The 15,780-nt window shown below is 36.1% G+C and overlaps 1 protein-coding gene across 4 annotated transcripts in view; it reads left to right on the plus strand.

Annotated features, from left to right (window-relative positions):
* Positions 1-15,780, plus strand: part of Utx (Utx histone demethylase) — a 68,189-nt gene that overhangs the window by 29,961 nt on the left and 22,448 nt on the right. For all 4 annotated transcript variants that reach the window (XM_064137221.1, XM_064137222.1, XM_064137224.1 and 1 more), the window contains one exon: positions 15,535-15,713. In XM_064137221.1, the coding sequence (XP_063993291.1) occupies positions 15,535-15,713 (179 nt within the window). The remainder of the gene's footprint in view (positions 1-15,534; positions 15,714-15,780) is intronic.

The following is a 15,780-nucleotide window of genomic DNA, read 5'->3' on the forward strand; positions in this document are numbered from 1 at the left end:
TTCCAAGTATTGACCGGTCTCAATTTCCGAGTCTGCGATGTATAGATAGAAATTTCCCATTCACCCTCAATAATTCAGTTCACCGCCTATTAAATAATTCACTCGTCTTTATTGATAAGACGTAAGATGACTCCTCGGGGTCCTTGAACGATTAACAAATACGGTACGGTTGCGGATTTAAAAATAATAAGTTGAAAAATGTGAAAAAATCGAGAGCAATTTGGGAAAAAAAAATAGGTAAAAACTAGGGATTTTTAAAACTAGGGGTTACAACTGTTTTTGTAACTAGTTCGGTAATTAGTATTAATTATGTCAATGAAAGAAAGATTTGGAAGAAAATGTTGAAAATTTTTTTTCTCAACTTTTTCCAAATTTTTATCAAATCGAGACCTTGAAAAATAATTGAGGGGAAATTATCTGCATCAACTTGTTGGAGAAGTAAATTAATTAATTAATTGATAGAATGAGTCACTTTTTTTATAAGAAATTCGGTAATTAATATTGAAGATGTTAATTGAAGAAGGATTTGAAAAAAAATGTCAGAAATTTTTGTCTCAATTTTTTAAAACTTTTATCAAATCGACATCTTCAAAAAAAAATGCAGGAAAATTCACTTCATCGACTTTTCGGGAAGATAAATAAATGAAATAATTAATTAAATGAGGAACTATTTTTATAACAAATTCAGTAATTAATATTAAAGATTTCAAAAGATATATTGAAATTTTACGTCTCATTTTTTTAAAGAATTTTTGCCCAATCGACATCTTGGAAAAAATGGAAGCAAAAGTATCTCCTTCAACTATTTGAAAAATTAAATAAATTAATTAATTAAATACGTAAAAGGGATAATTTAATCCTTTAATTATCCCAAAACTACTCTTACGCATTTTTTAAAAATAAACTTGAATAAATAAAATTAATCCCTAGAACCCTGACGTTCCCTGAAATTTTCTTTTTTCAAAGTTAACTACGAATTGATTTTTCAACAATTCAATTTTCGTTTAAACTTCGATGAAATGTAGACTTTGCCTGTCTTTGAAGTCAAGAAGGGGGAGAAATCCAGTTAAGAGGCAGTTGCTTCCGGATGATAAATTTTACGTTAAAAAAATCCGTAAAAAGGCCGTGTATCAGGATGAACCTTCATGGATTTTCTGCGGGGGCAAATGGTCTCCCTCAATTTGGAAGGATCAAAGTCCTGGGATTGCGAGTGGTGGAGATAGTGTGGGGGACATGACCGCGCCTATACTCGGCCCGGGCCAACCGAGAATTCACGAAGACGACCGAGAATGCGAGCTTTCGTGTGGAAATGCTTTCAGTCAACCCTCAAGGTCATTTTCGTGGATATACGGGGGTCGCGAAGTGGGGAATGTCCTTGGTGGATTTTTTATTTAAAAAGGTAGAAAATTCCACACTAAAAGTCTTGATAATTTATTCTCGCTTAATTGGTTTGTTTTTGGAAAAGGACAGAGAGAAATTTTTCAAAAAATGTTTAGTACGAGGACTGGAAAAAAATTTTACGCTGTTGAGGTGAAATTTTGGAAAATTTTTGGGAAATTCTGTAGCGAAGTGATAAAATGCGATAAGCTGAGTTATCTTTGAGCGGAGTTTTTGAGGTATTTCTCCGAATCTAAGAGAGATAGCGGATTTTTGTGTTAACATTTTTTGTAGTACTCACTTCGCCCTACAAAAAAGGTCCTGATGAAAATTTTGATATCTCCTCTAAATTTCGAGATATTCATTCAAAATTGTGAATGAGTAGCGGAGTGGTAAAATGCGATAAGTTGAGTTATCTTTGAGCGGAGTTTTTGAGGTATTTCTCCGAATCTAAGAGAGATAGCGAATTTTTGTGTTAACATTTTTTGTAGTACTCACTTCGCCCTACAAAAAAGGTCCTGATGAAAATTTTGGTATCTCCTCTAAATTTCGAGATATTCATTCAAAATTGTGAATGAATACCGGAGAGGTGAAACGCGATAAGTTGACTCATCTCTGAGCGAAGTATTTGAGCAATCTCTCCGAATCTAAGACAGATAGCGCGATTTTTGTAATGACACTTCTAATAGCACTCATTTTACTCCATAAAAAAGGTCATAACAAATATTTTGCTATCCCCCCTAGATGTCGAGATATTCACCAAAAACTCCCCAACAGTCAACCTAGCGACTTATCTCCTTTTACCTCCTCGTGACTCAACTTTTATCAAAGTTTCGGAAAAATTTCTTTTTAAGTCAATAACATTATCAATACCAGCACTGGAGATTTTTGGGTATTAAACAAAACAATGGAATTCATTTAATTAATGATCTCTTTCATTTTACTTCAGATTTGGACTTAAAGTTGCATTAAAATATTAAAAAAATTGAAATAAAATTAAATTAATTATGCGATTTAATATTTTTCTTTATTTTTTCCATTAATAAATATAATATATAATATATAACAAGTAATATATAATATATAATACGTAATATATAGTATATAATATATTTTAATTACAAAATCCAATGGAATAAATGTCCACAGATGTTTCCCAAGAGAAATAAATTTCCCTAAAAAACTTTGATCAAATACTCTCCCCCAAAATCTACAAAAAAAGTAAATTGAAGACTCAACTCTTGAATTCTATTGAACCCACCTCTCAATTCGACAGTCTCTCATGAATTTCTTATGATCCAATGTCCTTCCTCCTCGAAACAATTCCCCTCCTCCCGCACCAGTTGAAAGCGCAACAGAAGTGAAAACACTTTTTTTTTTTTCTCAGGACCCGTTCCCAATTCCGAATTTCATTCACCGGAAGCTTTTTCCCTCTTCTCTCGCCCTTTTATCCTTTGGACAGACCGGAAAAAAAATTCAATTGACCATGACAATGAATCTCATTTCCCTCATCCCTCACGTGAAATAACATTCTCCAATGGCCGAGGCTCATCGGGTGGGTGAAGAGACCTGGGGACTGGGTCTCGTTCAGCGATCAAATTTTTTTTTATTCAGTCGATTCCATTCGATCGAGTTGATGGGGATTTTTATTCGAATTAAAATGACTGCGACAGTTTAGAGAAAAATGTAGCGATTGAACGGAAAAATACGAGAGGAAAATTCATTAGTTTTGTGGGGGTGAAAGTAAATGTGATATTGGGTTTGGGGAACTGTTGACCGACGGTGAGGGTTTGTGGTCGATCGATGAATTTTTTTTTTTTATTGATAGAGACGCCATTTCTGAATTTTAATTCTTGAAATATTTTTTTGCTGTTGAATTTTTAATAAATTATTTTTTTTTATATTAAGGTTCGTTTTGTAGAGGAATCTTACGATAAAATTATTGAGTCGTGGATTTGTTGATGAGGGGTATTCATTTATTGTTCATTATTTATTTATATTTATTTGGTATTTATCGGTATTTAGTTATTATTAAATTGAACAAATCGTGATACGCAATAGGAAATCATTTATCTGCGATTTTTATGAGAAAAGAAAAAATCTGGACGATTTTGTAACTTTTCAATTTCATCATCAAACGAAATACAAAATTGTCACGTGATGTTGCCCGAAAAGGTCAGATTTAACAGACAATTTTCGATTTAATATCTCTCCAAAAGGGAACATTTTCGAAAGTACAATTTTTATTAAATTTGTAATTTACTCAAAAGTACCAGTAAAGCAACTAAAACCTTTTGCTTTCCCAGCCACTAAATAACTAAAAACTCACCCCCAATATTTTCGATTCAAATTCACTTAATTTACGATTGATCTATCAAACCGTAATTTTTACCATTTTTTCCTCATAACTTTCATTAAATTTCCTCTTCATACCCATCACCACCACCACCGGATCTCCAACAAGACCGTTCATTGTCCCCAAAAAAAATCCCACCCCACGACTCACGAAGAATAAATAAAACCTTCTTCAGCCCCAGCCACTAAATAACTAAAAACTCACCCCCAATATTTTCGATTCAAATTCCCTTAATTTACGATTGATCTATCAAACCGTAATTTTTACCATTTTTTCCTCATAATTTTCATTAAGATTCCTCTTCATATCCATCACCACCACCACCGGATCTCCAACAAGACCGTCCATTGTCCCCAAAAAAAATCCCACCCCACGACTCACGAAGAATAAATAAAACCTTCTGCAGTGCCAACCGCAAAATTAATAAAAACTCATCGGCAACAATTGCCCTGACTGCAGGAAGTGGTCACTCTGGACAATTTCATCCCTAAAAAGTCCCGGAATAGTGAGTTGCTTGTGCCCTGGTTTTGATCCACCCCGTTGTGAAATACCGTAGCTCTCATTCTTCAACCGGACGTGGTTCTTCTCAAAGAGGCACAACGTGCACGGTATCATATCGTCCAGCTGGTAAACAGCTGCCCACATCCTGTCTCACGTTTACTTACGTCTCAGCGATGTCCGTGAATTCAGTCTCTTCTTTTATTTTTTTTTCCCCCCATTCCCCCCCCTCTCCCCCTCCCGATTTTTCTCTCATCCCCACCACAGCATGCCTCACGTGAAAGAAAATAAAAGAGAATGGTAACACTGGTTGGCCCAAGATGGTGGACAGGTGCGCAGTGGCACGCGACCGCTTCACTCCTTTATTTATTGTTTATTGTCTTTAACATTAGGAGATCGAACGCGCTTTGGCGCGCCGTATTTATGCGAAATATCAAAATTAAATGACTTTTGAATTCAAATTACCCGCCTAGACAGCTGTGAACCAATGAAGAATCAGTGGGACAGAGTTTCGAAATATCGATAGTATCGATGTTTCTTCGGTTGACAACTGAGCGGTGCGGCCTCGGCGTTGGTGTGGGTTTTGCTTTCGATTCTTCAGTAATCGATTATCGATTGTCGAATGATCGATAATGACTGTTACGTAATCGATTATCTGAATGAAATCCGTTATGTTTGATTAGTGACCTGTCTCGCTTTTGAAATATGATCGATTATCGATTGTCAAAAGATCGATTATGACCATTAATCGATCATCTGAATGAAATAATCGATTATCTGAATGAAATCCGTTATGTTCGATTAGTGACCTGTCTCGCTTTTTAAATATCATCGATTATCGATTGTCAAAAGATCGATTATGACCATTTATCGATCATCTGAATGAAATAATCGATTATCTGAATGAAATCCGCCATGTTCGATTAATCACTCGTTTTATTTTTGATGCAGGATCGATTATCGATTGTCAAATAATCGATCATGACTATCAGATGATCGATTATCTCCGTAAAATCCGCCATGTTCGATTAGTCACTCGTCTCGCTTTTGATGCAGAATCGATTATCGATTGGCAAATGATCGATCATGCCTATTACATAATCGATCATCTGAATAAAATCCGCCATGTTCGATTACTGACCCGTCTCGCTTTTTATATAGGATCGATTATCGATTATAAATAATCGATCATGACGATTGTTTATAATTTATGATCAGATGATCGATTATCTCCGTAAAATCCGCCATGTTCGATTTGTAACTCGTCTCGCTTTTTAAATATGATCGATTATCGATTGTCAAATGATCGATCATAACTATTACATAATCGATTATCTCCATGAGATCCGCCATGTAACAAAATTAATTCAATTTCCCGACGTTTGCGTTCATTTTTTTTATTAAAAAAAATGAAATTGTCCATTTGTCAACATCCGAAAGTCCTTTTTTATCTACAGGACTATTTCACAAAGCCCTGATGCTCGATACTATTGCGCTACCGGCGTGATATATGCATTAAACACACTCACCGGTCTCGCGAGACTTGAAGATAAAAATCGCAAACTTCTCAGCGGTTAAACGTATCGTTTTTCTCCGATAAGGATCGAACAAAAAATAATGCCGAGGGTAAACGCGTGCTGCACTTCGAGGTTAATTGGACGGAAAATGTGTACATTCACTCGATGAAACGTTTTATAAAATTTCCATTAATTAAACTATTACGTGTTGATAAAATATTTTATATAAAACTTCTGTCGTAAGTGTCTGGACTGGGACAGTGAATATGATTTTATGGCTTCTGAGATTCTCTCAGATCTACGACAGCGAGAAAAATAAATTCTATGCAATAGAAAATCTATTGATTGATCCACATCGTTCATCGATTGAATATTTGCAAAAGTGAATGCTATTGCGTGACATAACTATCGATTTATTTTGAATTTTTTTAACTGGAAAATAATGAGATCAACTGTATAGATTTTCTTTGTTGTTATTTAGTTTTTAGTCGATGCAAATCGATGTCTGTGATATCAGATATCTCGTCCAATTAAATCACGTCATTATCTAATTTATTAGGCTCACGATATCTCGCGAAAAAATATTCGTTCGATCAAAAACAAAATGAATTGATGCAACAAAATATTCATTTGGTCTATAAGGTATTTGTTTTATCTACATTTGAGTATCGATTTTTTTATCGATAATTGATATCTGGAAATAACCGATGTCATCACTAAAAAATTATCGAATTTCGATATTCGATTATATTTTTATCGATAATCGATTTATCAAGTTAATCTATATTAGTGAAGGAGAAAATGAGGTATTGTCAAATTATCGAATTTTCAGTTTCGAGAATCGATTATTTTTTATCGATAATCGATTCATGAAATAATCGATATTTATGCATCTCACATCCGGTCGACCGTTCAGAGTCCTGCGCACGGCCTCTTACCCTACAAATATAAAAAAAACGTATTTTGCCATCTCGAATCGAATCGAATCGAATCGAAAATATCGAAGTCCTGTCCCACCTTTTTATTCATTTGTGGCGCGAAATTCAAAGCTTTTCAATACTCGTATGAAATTCCCAGCTCCCGCCCTGGCAGGAGATGAGGAATGGCCGACAGTCGGCCGACTGTCGGCCAGCATTGGCTAAATGTCGGCCCACTGTCGGCCATTCCTCATCTCCTGTTAGGGCGGTCCACTTTGCCCTGCTCTACCCCAATACTCTCGCCGTATAAATCATGCGATTGATGAAGTAATAATTTTTTTTTTCGCCGTTGCAAGAGCAACTGAACGAGACGTTTTGTTGCAACCGTTCAGTTTTGAAGGTTGACAACACAGGTGCTGGTGTAGCTCAAGATTTTTCGCTTTCAGAGCTCAACGTGTACAAACACCTGTCGCCATGGCGCGTGCGCGATGCATCTGCTACCACTGGGCGTCCAATGCGCGGCCCCCGGGCATGCGCACTCGGTTGAAATAATCGGCGATGAGTTTCTTTGATGATAAGCGAGGAACAAAGCGTACGAAATCGTTGCTAAATCGGTACGGGTCATAAAAAATTCAACGATTCTTCGATAATACTCGAGGCTGTATAAACAAGTTTAATGCCGGTGAGGAAATAAAATTTGCTTTACCACTTCAATGTAACGAGTAAAAATGGCGGCAACATTTTTTGGATAATGACTCCTATTTTTTTATTGTTTACTGAAGCAGATTAGGTTTTAGAAACTTTGAATTTCCCGCTATGAACATAGTAAACATCGATTATTTTCATAAATCGATTAAAAAATAATCGAAACTCGAAATTCGAGAATACTGCATTTTCTCCTGTAGTAGTAGGAAATGGAAAGTGCGTGTGTAACAATCGATTATTTTTATAAATCGATAAAAAACAGTCGATTACCTTCATCAATCGATTAAAAAATAATCGATTCTCGAGTCTCGATATTCGAGAATCGTACGACTTTGCCTTTGGTAGTAGGGACCGGAGGTGACGGACACAAAAATATCGATTGTGCTCAGAAATCGATTAAATGAACAATCGATTATCGAATTCCAAAATCGACATTTCGATATTTTTTCGGTATTTTGAAAATGATAATTCTCAGAATAAAGCGATTACAACTGATTATCTGGCAAAGACTCGACACTCGAAATGACTCGTTAAGAGCTTATTTGTACACAATAGCGTCATGAGTTACTTCAGAATTAACTCATAAAATCCGACATTTTAGTGTCGCTTTCCCATGTTCAGGGCATTCAGTTGATCATAAATATTTGAAACATCCGACTCTTGTCGTACCATGCTATTCACTCGGCTCAAGGTCATGTCTAATAGTCGGTGGTGAACGTTGATTCAAGAGGGGAAAGTAAAATGGCAAAGACCGGGAGATGGAATCTCGTCCGTTATGTTATGACGCTGAATATTAGACTCTTCAAGTCCCTGGGATAGATGGCGTCAATGCTCACTCAGACTAGTCACGTTTTTCATGGTGAGAGAGAGTGTGTGTGTGGGTGGGAGACATTCAACGATAATGTGGGTCACTGGGAAATCGTCATTATGGTGATGTCATTCGTCACGATTTTCTTTATTTCGTGGGAGAGTTTGTTTGAATGGAGTCACCATTTTGGTGGATTATTCTGGGGCAATTATTTCTTTTTCTGTGGCGATGCTATTGTTCAGAATTTTTTCGATTGTTTTCGAGGGGGATTCGACCTGAAACTCGGTCACACGACGATTTTCCTAGCAATAATCGATTTTTGTATCTCGAAATTCGAGATTACGGCATCTTTTGCTTCAATAATACCGGCGCCACTAGTAGTCGATTATCGATTTTCCACTAATCGATTATCGATTTCAACTAATCGATTATCAATTTCAACTAATCGATTATCGATTTCAACTAATCGATTATCGATTTCCACTAATCGATTATCGATTTCCACTAATCGATTATCGATTTTCAAATAATCGATTATCGATTTTCAAATAATCGATTATCGATTTTCAAATAATCGATTATCGATTTTCAAATAATCGATCATGACCACAAAATAATCTAGTATTTCCATGGAGCCCCCATGTTCGATACATGATACATGTTTTTTTTTAGTCATGAGAAAAATCGATTATGTTTACAAATCGATACAAAAAACAATCGAATCTCGATAATTCGATAATTCTTTATTTTCTCTCAGAGGTATCGATGTCCTCTTCAATTATAGATGAAATCAATCATTTTCACAAATCGATAAATAACAATCGATCTTCAAATCTCGAAAATCGCTAAATCGATAAGTCGATAATTTCGATAATTCATCATCTCCTCTTAGCACGGAAGCTCATAAAAATCCATCATTCTTCCCCTAATCTATTATCAAACGATCGATCATTACCATGACACAATCGATTATCCCCACGACTCCCTCCCCTCCCCCAGTTCCATATATGAGTACGGTATCTCTCATAATACAGCACATAAATTAAGTTAGCCACATAAACCATCGGCTCACATCACACCTAAGACTTTTCCCCATTGGTCAATATTTTCGAGGCGGGAGATTCAAATCCAACGTGTGGAGTCCACATACCGTCTCCCTTCACTGAAACATACAACAAATTTCCGAAAAATAGAAAAATAGAAAATCACCAAACATTTCTCCCCTTAAATTAACAATTAATTCGTTAATTAATCCTTCTCTACACGGGATAAACAACAACAAAAAAAAATCAGATGAATTAGCGAATAGTCCCCGTAAATTGGAGCAAAAAAAATCTTGCACTCGATAAATACTTTAAATTACTCCAACAGCCCCAGGAATTCCCCTAAAAACTCGTTTCCAGAAATAATAATAAAACTCTCGGCAACAATGCGCCTGAGAAATCCATGTACGGTAGAATCCTGCCAGTTCTACCATGGGCTTGAGCCTGGTAAAATGCTCTAACGCAATTTCCGCAAGAAACACAGCTCGATATGGTAGGATGAACCACGGGAACTCGACGAGAGTGAACGCATACAAAAGAACGCGTTGTGGCATTTGTAATGCGTCCCGCGGGCACCGAAGAGGGTGGAAAATAACCAGAAGAGGAGGAAGGACGACAAAAAAAAAAATATATATCATTCGTTTTACTCATTCGTCTGGCAAAGTGGGTGCGATGAACTGAGGGTGACTTTTTTTACTTAATTAAACGGTTTATTGAACATGAAGTTCTGGGCTCATTAAGGAGATTCATTTATTTTCGCTCGGTTGAAGGGATTAAATTCTCGATTTAATGTCATTACATGTAAATTTAGGGAATAAATTATTTATTTGTATTGATCCAGAGATGGTCTGCTGGTGTCGACTATTGTGATAAGGAATTATTTCGATATTGATAGGAACGTTCGGCATTAAGGTAGCGCCGGTATCAGGTCGCTGTTTTACCGACTGTAGGTTCACGTGCGGAATTTTCCGATTAATTGTGTCAGGAAAATTCGGAAAAAATTATGTATAGCTTGTGATGGGTATATTGACGTTCGGGGAGGGTTCATAGTTTTTTTAATAATTTTTTTTATAAATAAATATCAGAATTTGTTCTTCTAACGGTAGAATTAATTAAGTATTTATACACGATGGAACTACCCTCTCCCCTACCTGCAAATGACTTTTAATAATTATCTCGAACAGGACTTTTATTGACTTTGTTATTATTAATTATTAATCATTAATTTAGTTTCAAAGAGAATATTTTAGATTGAATCAAATTTAAATTGAACATTCAATTAAATTAATATTTGAAATTAAAACAAATTGGAACTGAAAAATAAATTAAATTAATATTTCCAAAAAGTTCATAATAATAATATTTTTTTATTTTGTTTGGTGTTACAAGACATGTGTTTCACCCCTTCTCTGCTTGCTCCATTCTTAATTTATATATTCAAACCCTAACAAGTTCATAAATAAATATACAAAAATATTTTTGTCACTCCAATTTTTTATCTCAATCTAAAGAAATTCAGTGGCTTGACCAAACGTTTTCCCGGTCACGTGTCATCAAAACACCTTCCCCCTTCCCCCCCAAGCTCGTGTACAAGCTCAGTATCATAAAAATTCACCCCTCTCGACACCTCATAAATTAATTAGCACGGTTGCCGAGAAAGGGGGCGGTGCTGAAGCAAAAGGCGCAGAGATACAAGATATCCAAATGCAAATTAATGTCCCACATAGTCCACACTCTGTCCCTTCGACAAAATTAAAAATTTAAATAAACAAATTGACTCGTGACATTAACTCCCCCGAGAAAAAACCTGAGGGGTCGTTCATTGTGGAATTTAGTGACCCCATGATTTTAAATTTCATCGATATCATCGATTTTATACAGCGATTTGCTCGGATTATTTAAACATCACTAAATAGTTCCTTCACCCAAATATTTTTACCTAATCACTTGTGTATAAAAATCATTGTCCGCCAAAGATCTTCTAAAATTCATCCGAAGGATCATCGGAAGATCTCTTTGATGATCCCAAAGATTCTTCATCAGATAATATCTTTCTCTGAAGATATTTCTACTCAGATAATGAAAAATTCTTTAAAAAATCTCTCTTCTGACCCCATTTCCCTCCAAAAATTCTCTTCCGAAGATCTTCCAAAGAATCCTTAAGGCCCACCAAACAGATCTTCCGATCTTACGATAATTTTAACTTTAAAAATATAAATACAAGTTCATTTAACATCACTAAATAATTAATTCACCTAAATCCTCATCTCACCCCAATGACTAGCCTATAAAAACAATTCTCCCCCAAAAATCTTCCAAAACGCTTCCGAAGAATCATCCAAAGATCTTCCTGAAGATCCTAAAACCCTCTTCATCAAAAAATATCTGTATCCAAAAATATTCTGCCCCCCCCCCCTTTGAAAAATCCTCTAAAAAAATCTCTCTTCACCCCCATCTCCCCAAAAATTCTCTTCCGAAGATCTCCCTCCCCCCCCCCCCCAGATCTTCCAAGAACCTCCCCCCGTCCATCTCCACACCGAAAGACCTTCACCCCCCAGAAATCTTCCTCCCAACCCCTCCCTCTCTCCAATTATTTCTTCAAGACACCACACGACCTTTTTCACCCCCGAACCCCCTTAAAAAACCCCCAAAAAAAAATTGTTATTCCTCCCCTAATCTTGATTTGGCGGACACGCACGTGGACACACCATCCAAACGACTCATTCAGCCCTCCCCTTTCACTTTCCGTCAAGACCAATTTGTTTATTCGCTCAGTCCACTGGAAATGGCAAAAATCAATACCGGAAGTCGCTCGTGTTCTGATTTGTTAAACAACACGTGGCCCCATTGCGCAAGACTAACAATTTGTTATCGTTGCACAATGCAACTCCTCCACTGGTGTTTCCTCATTACTCGGATTGTGTATTTTTTTTTTCTTTTTTTCTTTTTTTTTTCTTCTCCGTTCGTGCAGTCGTCCTCGTTCATGCCCCGGGGGAGGCCTCAGCGCTCACTGACTTCCTCAGTCCAACTCTCTCTTCTGTTAATGGATAATACGAGTGCAGTACCTCGAGAGTACTTGCAGACTTGCATCCACCCACACTGTTGCGCTGTCTATTATGTGGGTCAGGAGGAATTTATCTTCTGATTATTTACGGAGCGTTGGAGTTATCGACGGACCTGGGGATTTCACGACTCGAATAACTCTTTATCGCGGGGACCTCGTTGGTAGACGTTTTATCATTTTTTTTTTAATTCCCTACGACGGGGGGGGGGGGAGTTCAATTTAGTTGACAGGAAGTTACGTAATTTGGAATTTAATTTTCGCGTTTGGAGATTTTTTTTTTAATTAGATTTTTGTGATATTTTTCCTGAAATTTCTATAATGTTTATGTCAATCGTTACTCTAATAGGAGATAAGGAATGGCCGACAGTCGGCCGACTGTCGGCCAGCATTGGCGGAATGCTTTAATGTGAGAATCTCGTAAGTTAATTACCCAGATATGAGATGAGGAATGGCCGACAGTGGGCCGACATTTGGCCAATGCTGGCCGACAGTCGGCCGACTGTCGGCCATTTCTCATCTCTTATTAGGGTAATTAACTTAAGAGACTCTCATGTTAAATTCCCCGATCGATTCCGTGATCGATGAGTAGAATGCGAGTTCCGTAATTTTTTTTGAGTATTTTTCTTCGTCAAGTGATTTCCTATTACGAATTCTGTGCAAATAAAATCCCCCGACGTCTTCCACTGTAAATATCTAAGTTCAACGTCCATCAGAGCCTCACCCCACTTCCGGGTCAAGACTGCACTCCCTCCCTCTCCCTCTGTGGATCATGAAAAAATTCAGCTCTCTCAGTTGCATCGATACGAGTGGAACAATTTCGCAATTAAGCCATTTCACTCATTCCCACCGAACAGACTCCTCGGAGTCACTGACATTTACTTCCTAGGGTCATGCGGTGAGTCATCTCATTCAAGTCATCGAACCGAGAAAAATTGTGTGAATGTAGTTTTGAGTGGGATGAATGGAAGGCGCGGGAAATTCATTTTATTTTGAATTTAAATTTAAAATTGCGGGAAAATCATTTTATTTTGAATTTAAATTCAGACTTTCCTGCGAAAAATTCAAAACCAAAAATTTCGGTTATGGCAAAGACAAATTTTTATCAGTTTAATTATCGTTTTTATTTTTTTTTTAATTATCTAAAGTGTTTAATCTGTACATAAGATCAACTCATCAATAGTTTTGTTTCCACTGTACGGTTTTGGACATTTTAGAAACAAAAAAAAATTTTTCCTTAAATAATATACGTTGTACTCACTACTATAATTATCCACATTTCTCTAAACAATATCCTCCCCCGCGTCAATTTATTAACAAACCTATCAATTTATTCTGCTCCAAAACCATCAAAAACGTCATCTGCCCTCAAACATCTAATTTCCATACCACGAGAAGCCACTAAATTAACAAAATAATTTCAATTAAAATTTTAAAATATCGAATGTCACAAGAGAAAAGTCGTTACGACGTCGAATATAAAAAATATATTTTGTCGAATATAAAAAACGCGCCTTGATTCAAAATTGTCCCTCGTGCAAAAGCTTTGTTAACGCAGCGTCTGTCGCACATTAAAAAAAAGCGGTTGATAACAATCGGTGAATTTGTCGTGACTTAAACAATGGGGTGAGCGCATGTAATTGAAGGGAAGAGTTATGTGTGGAGTGAAGTTGGCCCACCTTTCTTCTGGCAAATGCAAATGGCATCAGCTGAGCAACAGCCGTTCCGCTTGTCACGGCCTTCTTTACTCCCCTCAAGGCTGCACATCTTTTATATGCAGTTGTACCCAGTGCACATTGCAAAAGGCTTCCCCCCCTCCCCCCCATTTTAACACATTTATCAAGAGCAAACGTGTGCCAGTGTGACGTGCCTGGTTAAAACCCGAACGAGGTCATGATTGTGCAATTCTTACGTGTTAGCGAGCTTTATAATTTCATGCCACTTCCGGAAAGTTAAATAAACGGAAAATACCGCTTTTTAAATATTCGAAGGACACGGTATCAGATATTTACGTTGTTCTGAGAGGGAATGATTTATGGTAATTGTTTTGGGAATTTTTGTTAAGGTGGTTTTGTTGTATGTTGAAATAATAATGAGATTTTTATGAAAAGTGGTGGGTAGAGGGATTTAAATGTGATAATGACTCAGTTAAATTTTTGGAAAATTGGACGGGCCCGAAAAATAGTTAACAATTTTATTATTTTTGGATACAAATATAGTTGTTTTTTTTTTTAATTTCAAGGACACGGTATCAGATATTTAAGTTGTCCTCAGGGAGAATGATTTATGTTAATTGTTTTGGGAGTTTTTGTTAAGGTAGTTCTATTGTATGTCGAAATAATGATGACATTTTGATGAAAATTGGTAGATCGATAGATTTAAATGTGATAATGACTCAGTTAAATTTTTGAAAAATGGGACGGGCCCAAAAAAAAGTTATTAATTTTATTATTTTTGGATAAAAATACAGTTGTTTTTTTTATATTTCAAGGACACGGTATCACAGATAATTATGCTGTTCCCATGGGGAATAATTTCTGATTTTTTGAAAATGTTCGTTAAGGTAGTTAAGGTAGTTCTGTTATATGTCGAAATAATGATGAGATTGTGATGAAAATTGGTGGATCGATGCATTTTAATGTGATAATGATTCAGTTAAATTTTTGGAAACCGGGACGGGCCCAGAAAATCGTTATTAATTTTATTATATTTGGATAAAAATATAATTGTTTTTTTTTAATTTCAAGCACACAGTATCAGATATTTACGTTGTTCTGAAAGAGAATAATTTATGTGAATTGTTTTGGGAATTTTTGTTAAGGTAGTTCTATTATATGTCCAAATAATAATGAAATTTTGATGAAAATTGGTAAATCGATAGATTTAAATCTAACAATGACTCAGTTAAATTTTTGGAAACCCGGATGGGCCCAAAAAATAGTTATTAATTTTTTTATTCCCCGAAAATTAACATAAAATCTTCATCCCATAATCCCGATATTATTTTTCATTAAAACAATTTTGACTTTAATGATCATGATTTAACATCAGTCCTTAAAGTATATACGCACAATATATACGTAATATATATACATCATATATTATATTATATATATTATTACATTATTTCTCAAACTAATAAGGCGACACCTGCGCACCACGTGCGAGTTCACTTCTACTTTGAAAAAAAATCACGAATTGTACAACAAAAAATTCTGCAACTAATTTTGCATCAATTCATTGCTGTTCCAGGGCTATAAAATCCTTTCAACAAGTGCTATGGGTGGATCCAGGATTTCCCCGCGCCTGCGAAGTGCATTTTCGTCTCGGTTTTATGCTCAAAGTCCATGCCGACTTTGAAGCGGCATTAAAGCACTTGACGTTAGCACTCATCGACGCCAGTACACCGGCCTCATTTTCAAAACTCGAAAGTAAGTACTTGAAGAAGTTACTTGAGGGAAAAACTGGTCTCCAACTGTTTTCCAATTTCCCAAATTT

The sequence above is a fragment of the Diachasmimorpha longicaudata genome, chromosome 18 (genome assembly GCF_034640455.1).
Source record: "Diachasmimorpha longicaudata isolate KC_UGA_2023 chromosome 18, iyDiaLong2, whole genome shotgun sequence".
Taxonomy (NCBI): domain Eukaryota; kingdom Metazoa; phylum Arthropoda; class Insecta; order Hymenoptera; family Braconidae; genus Diachasmimorpha; species Diachasmimorpha longicaudata.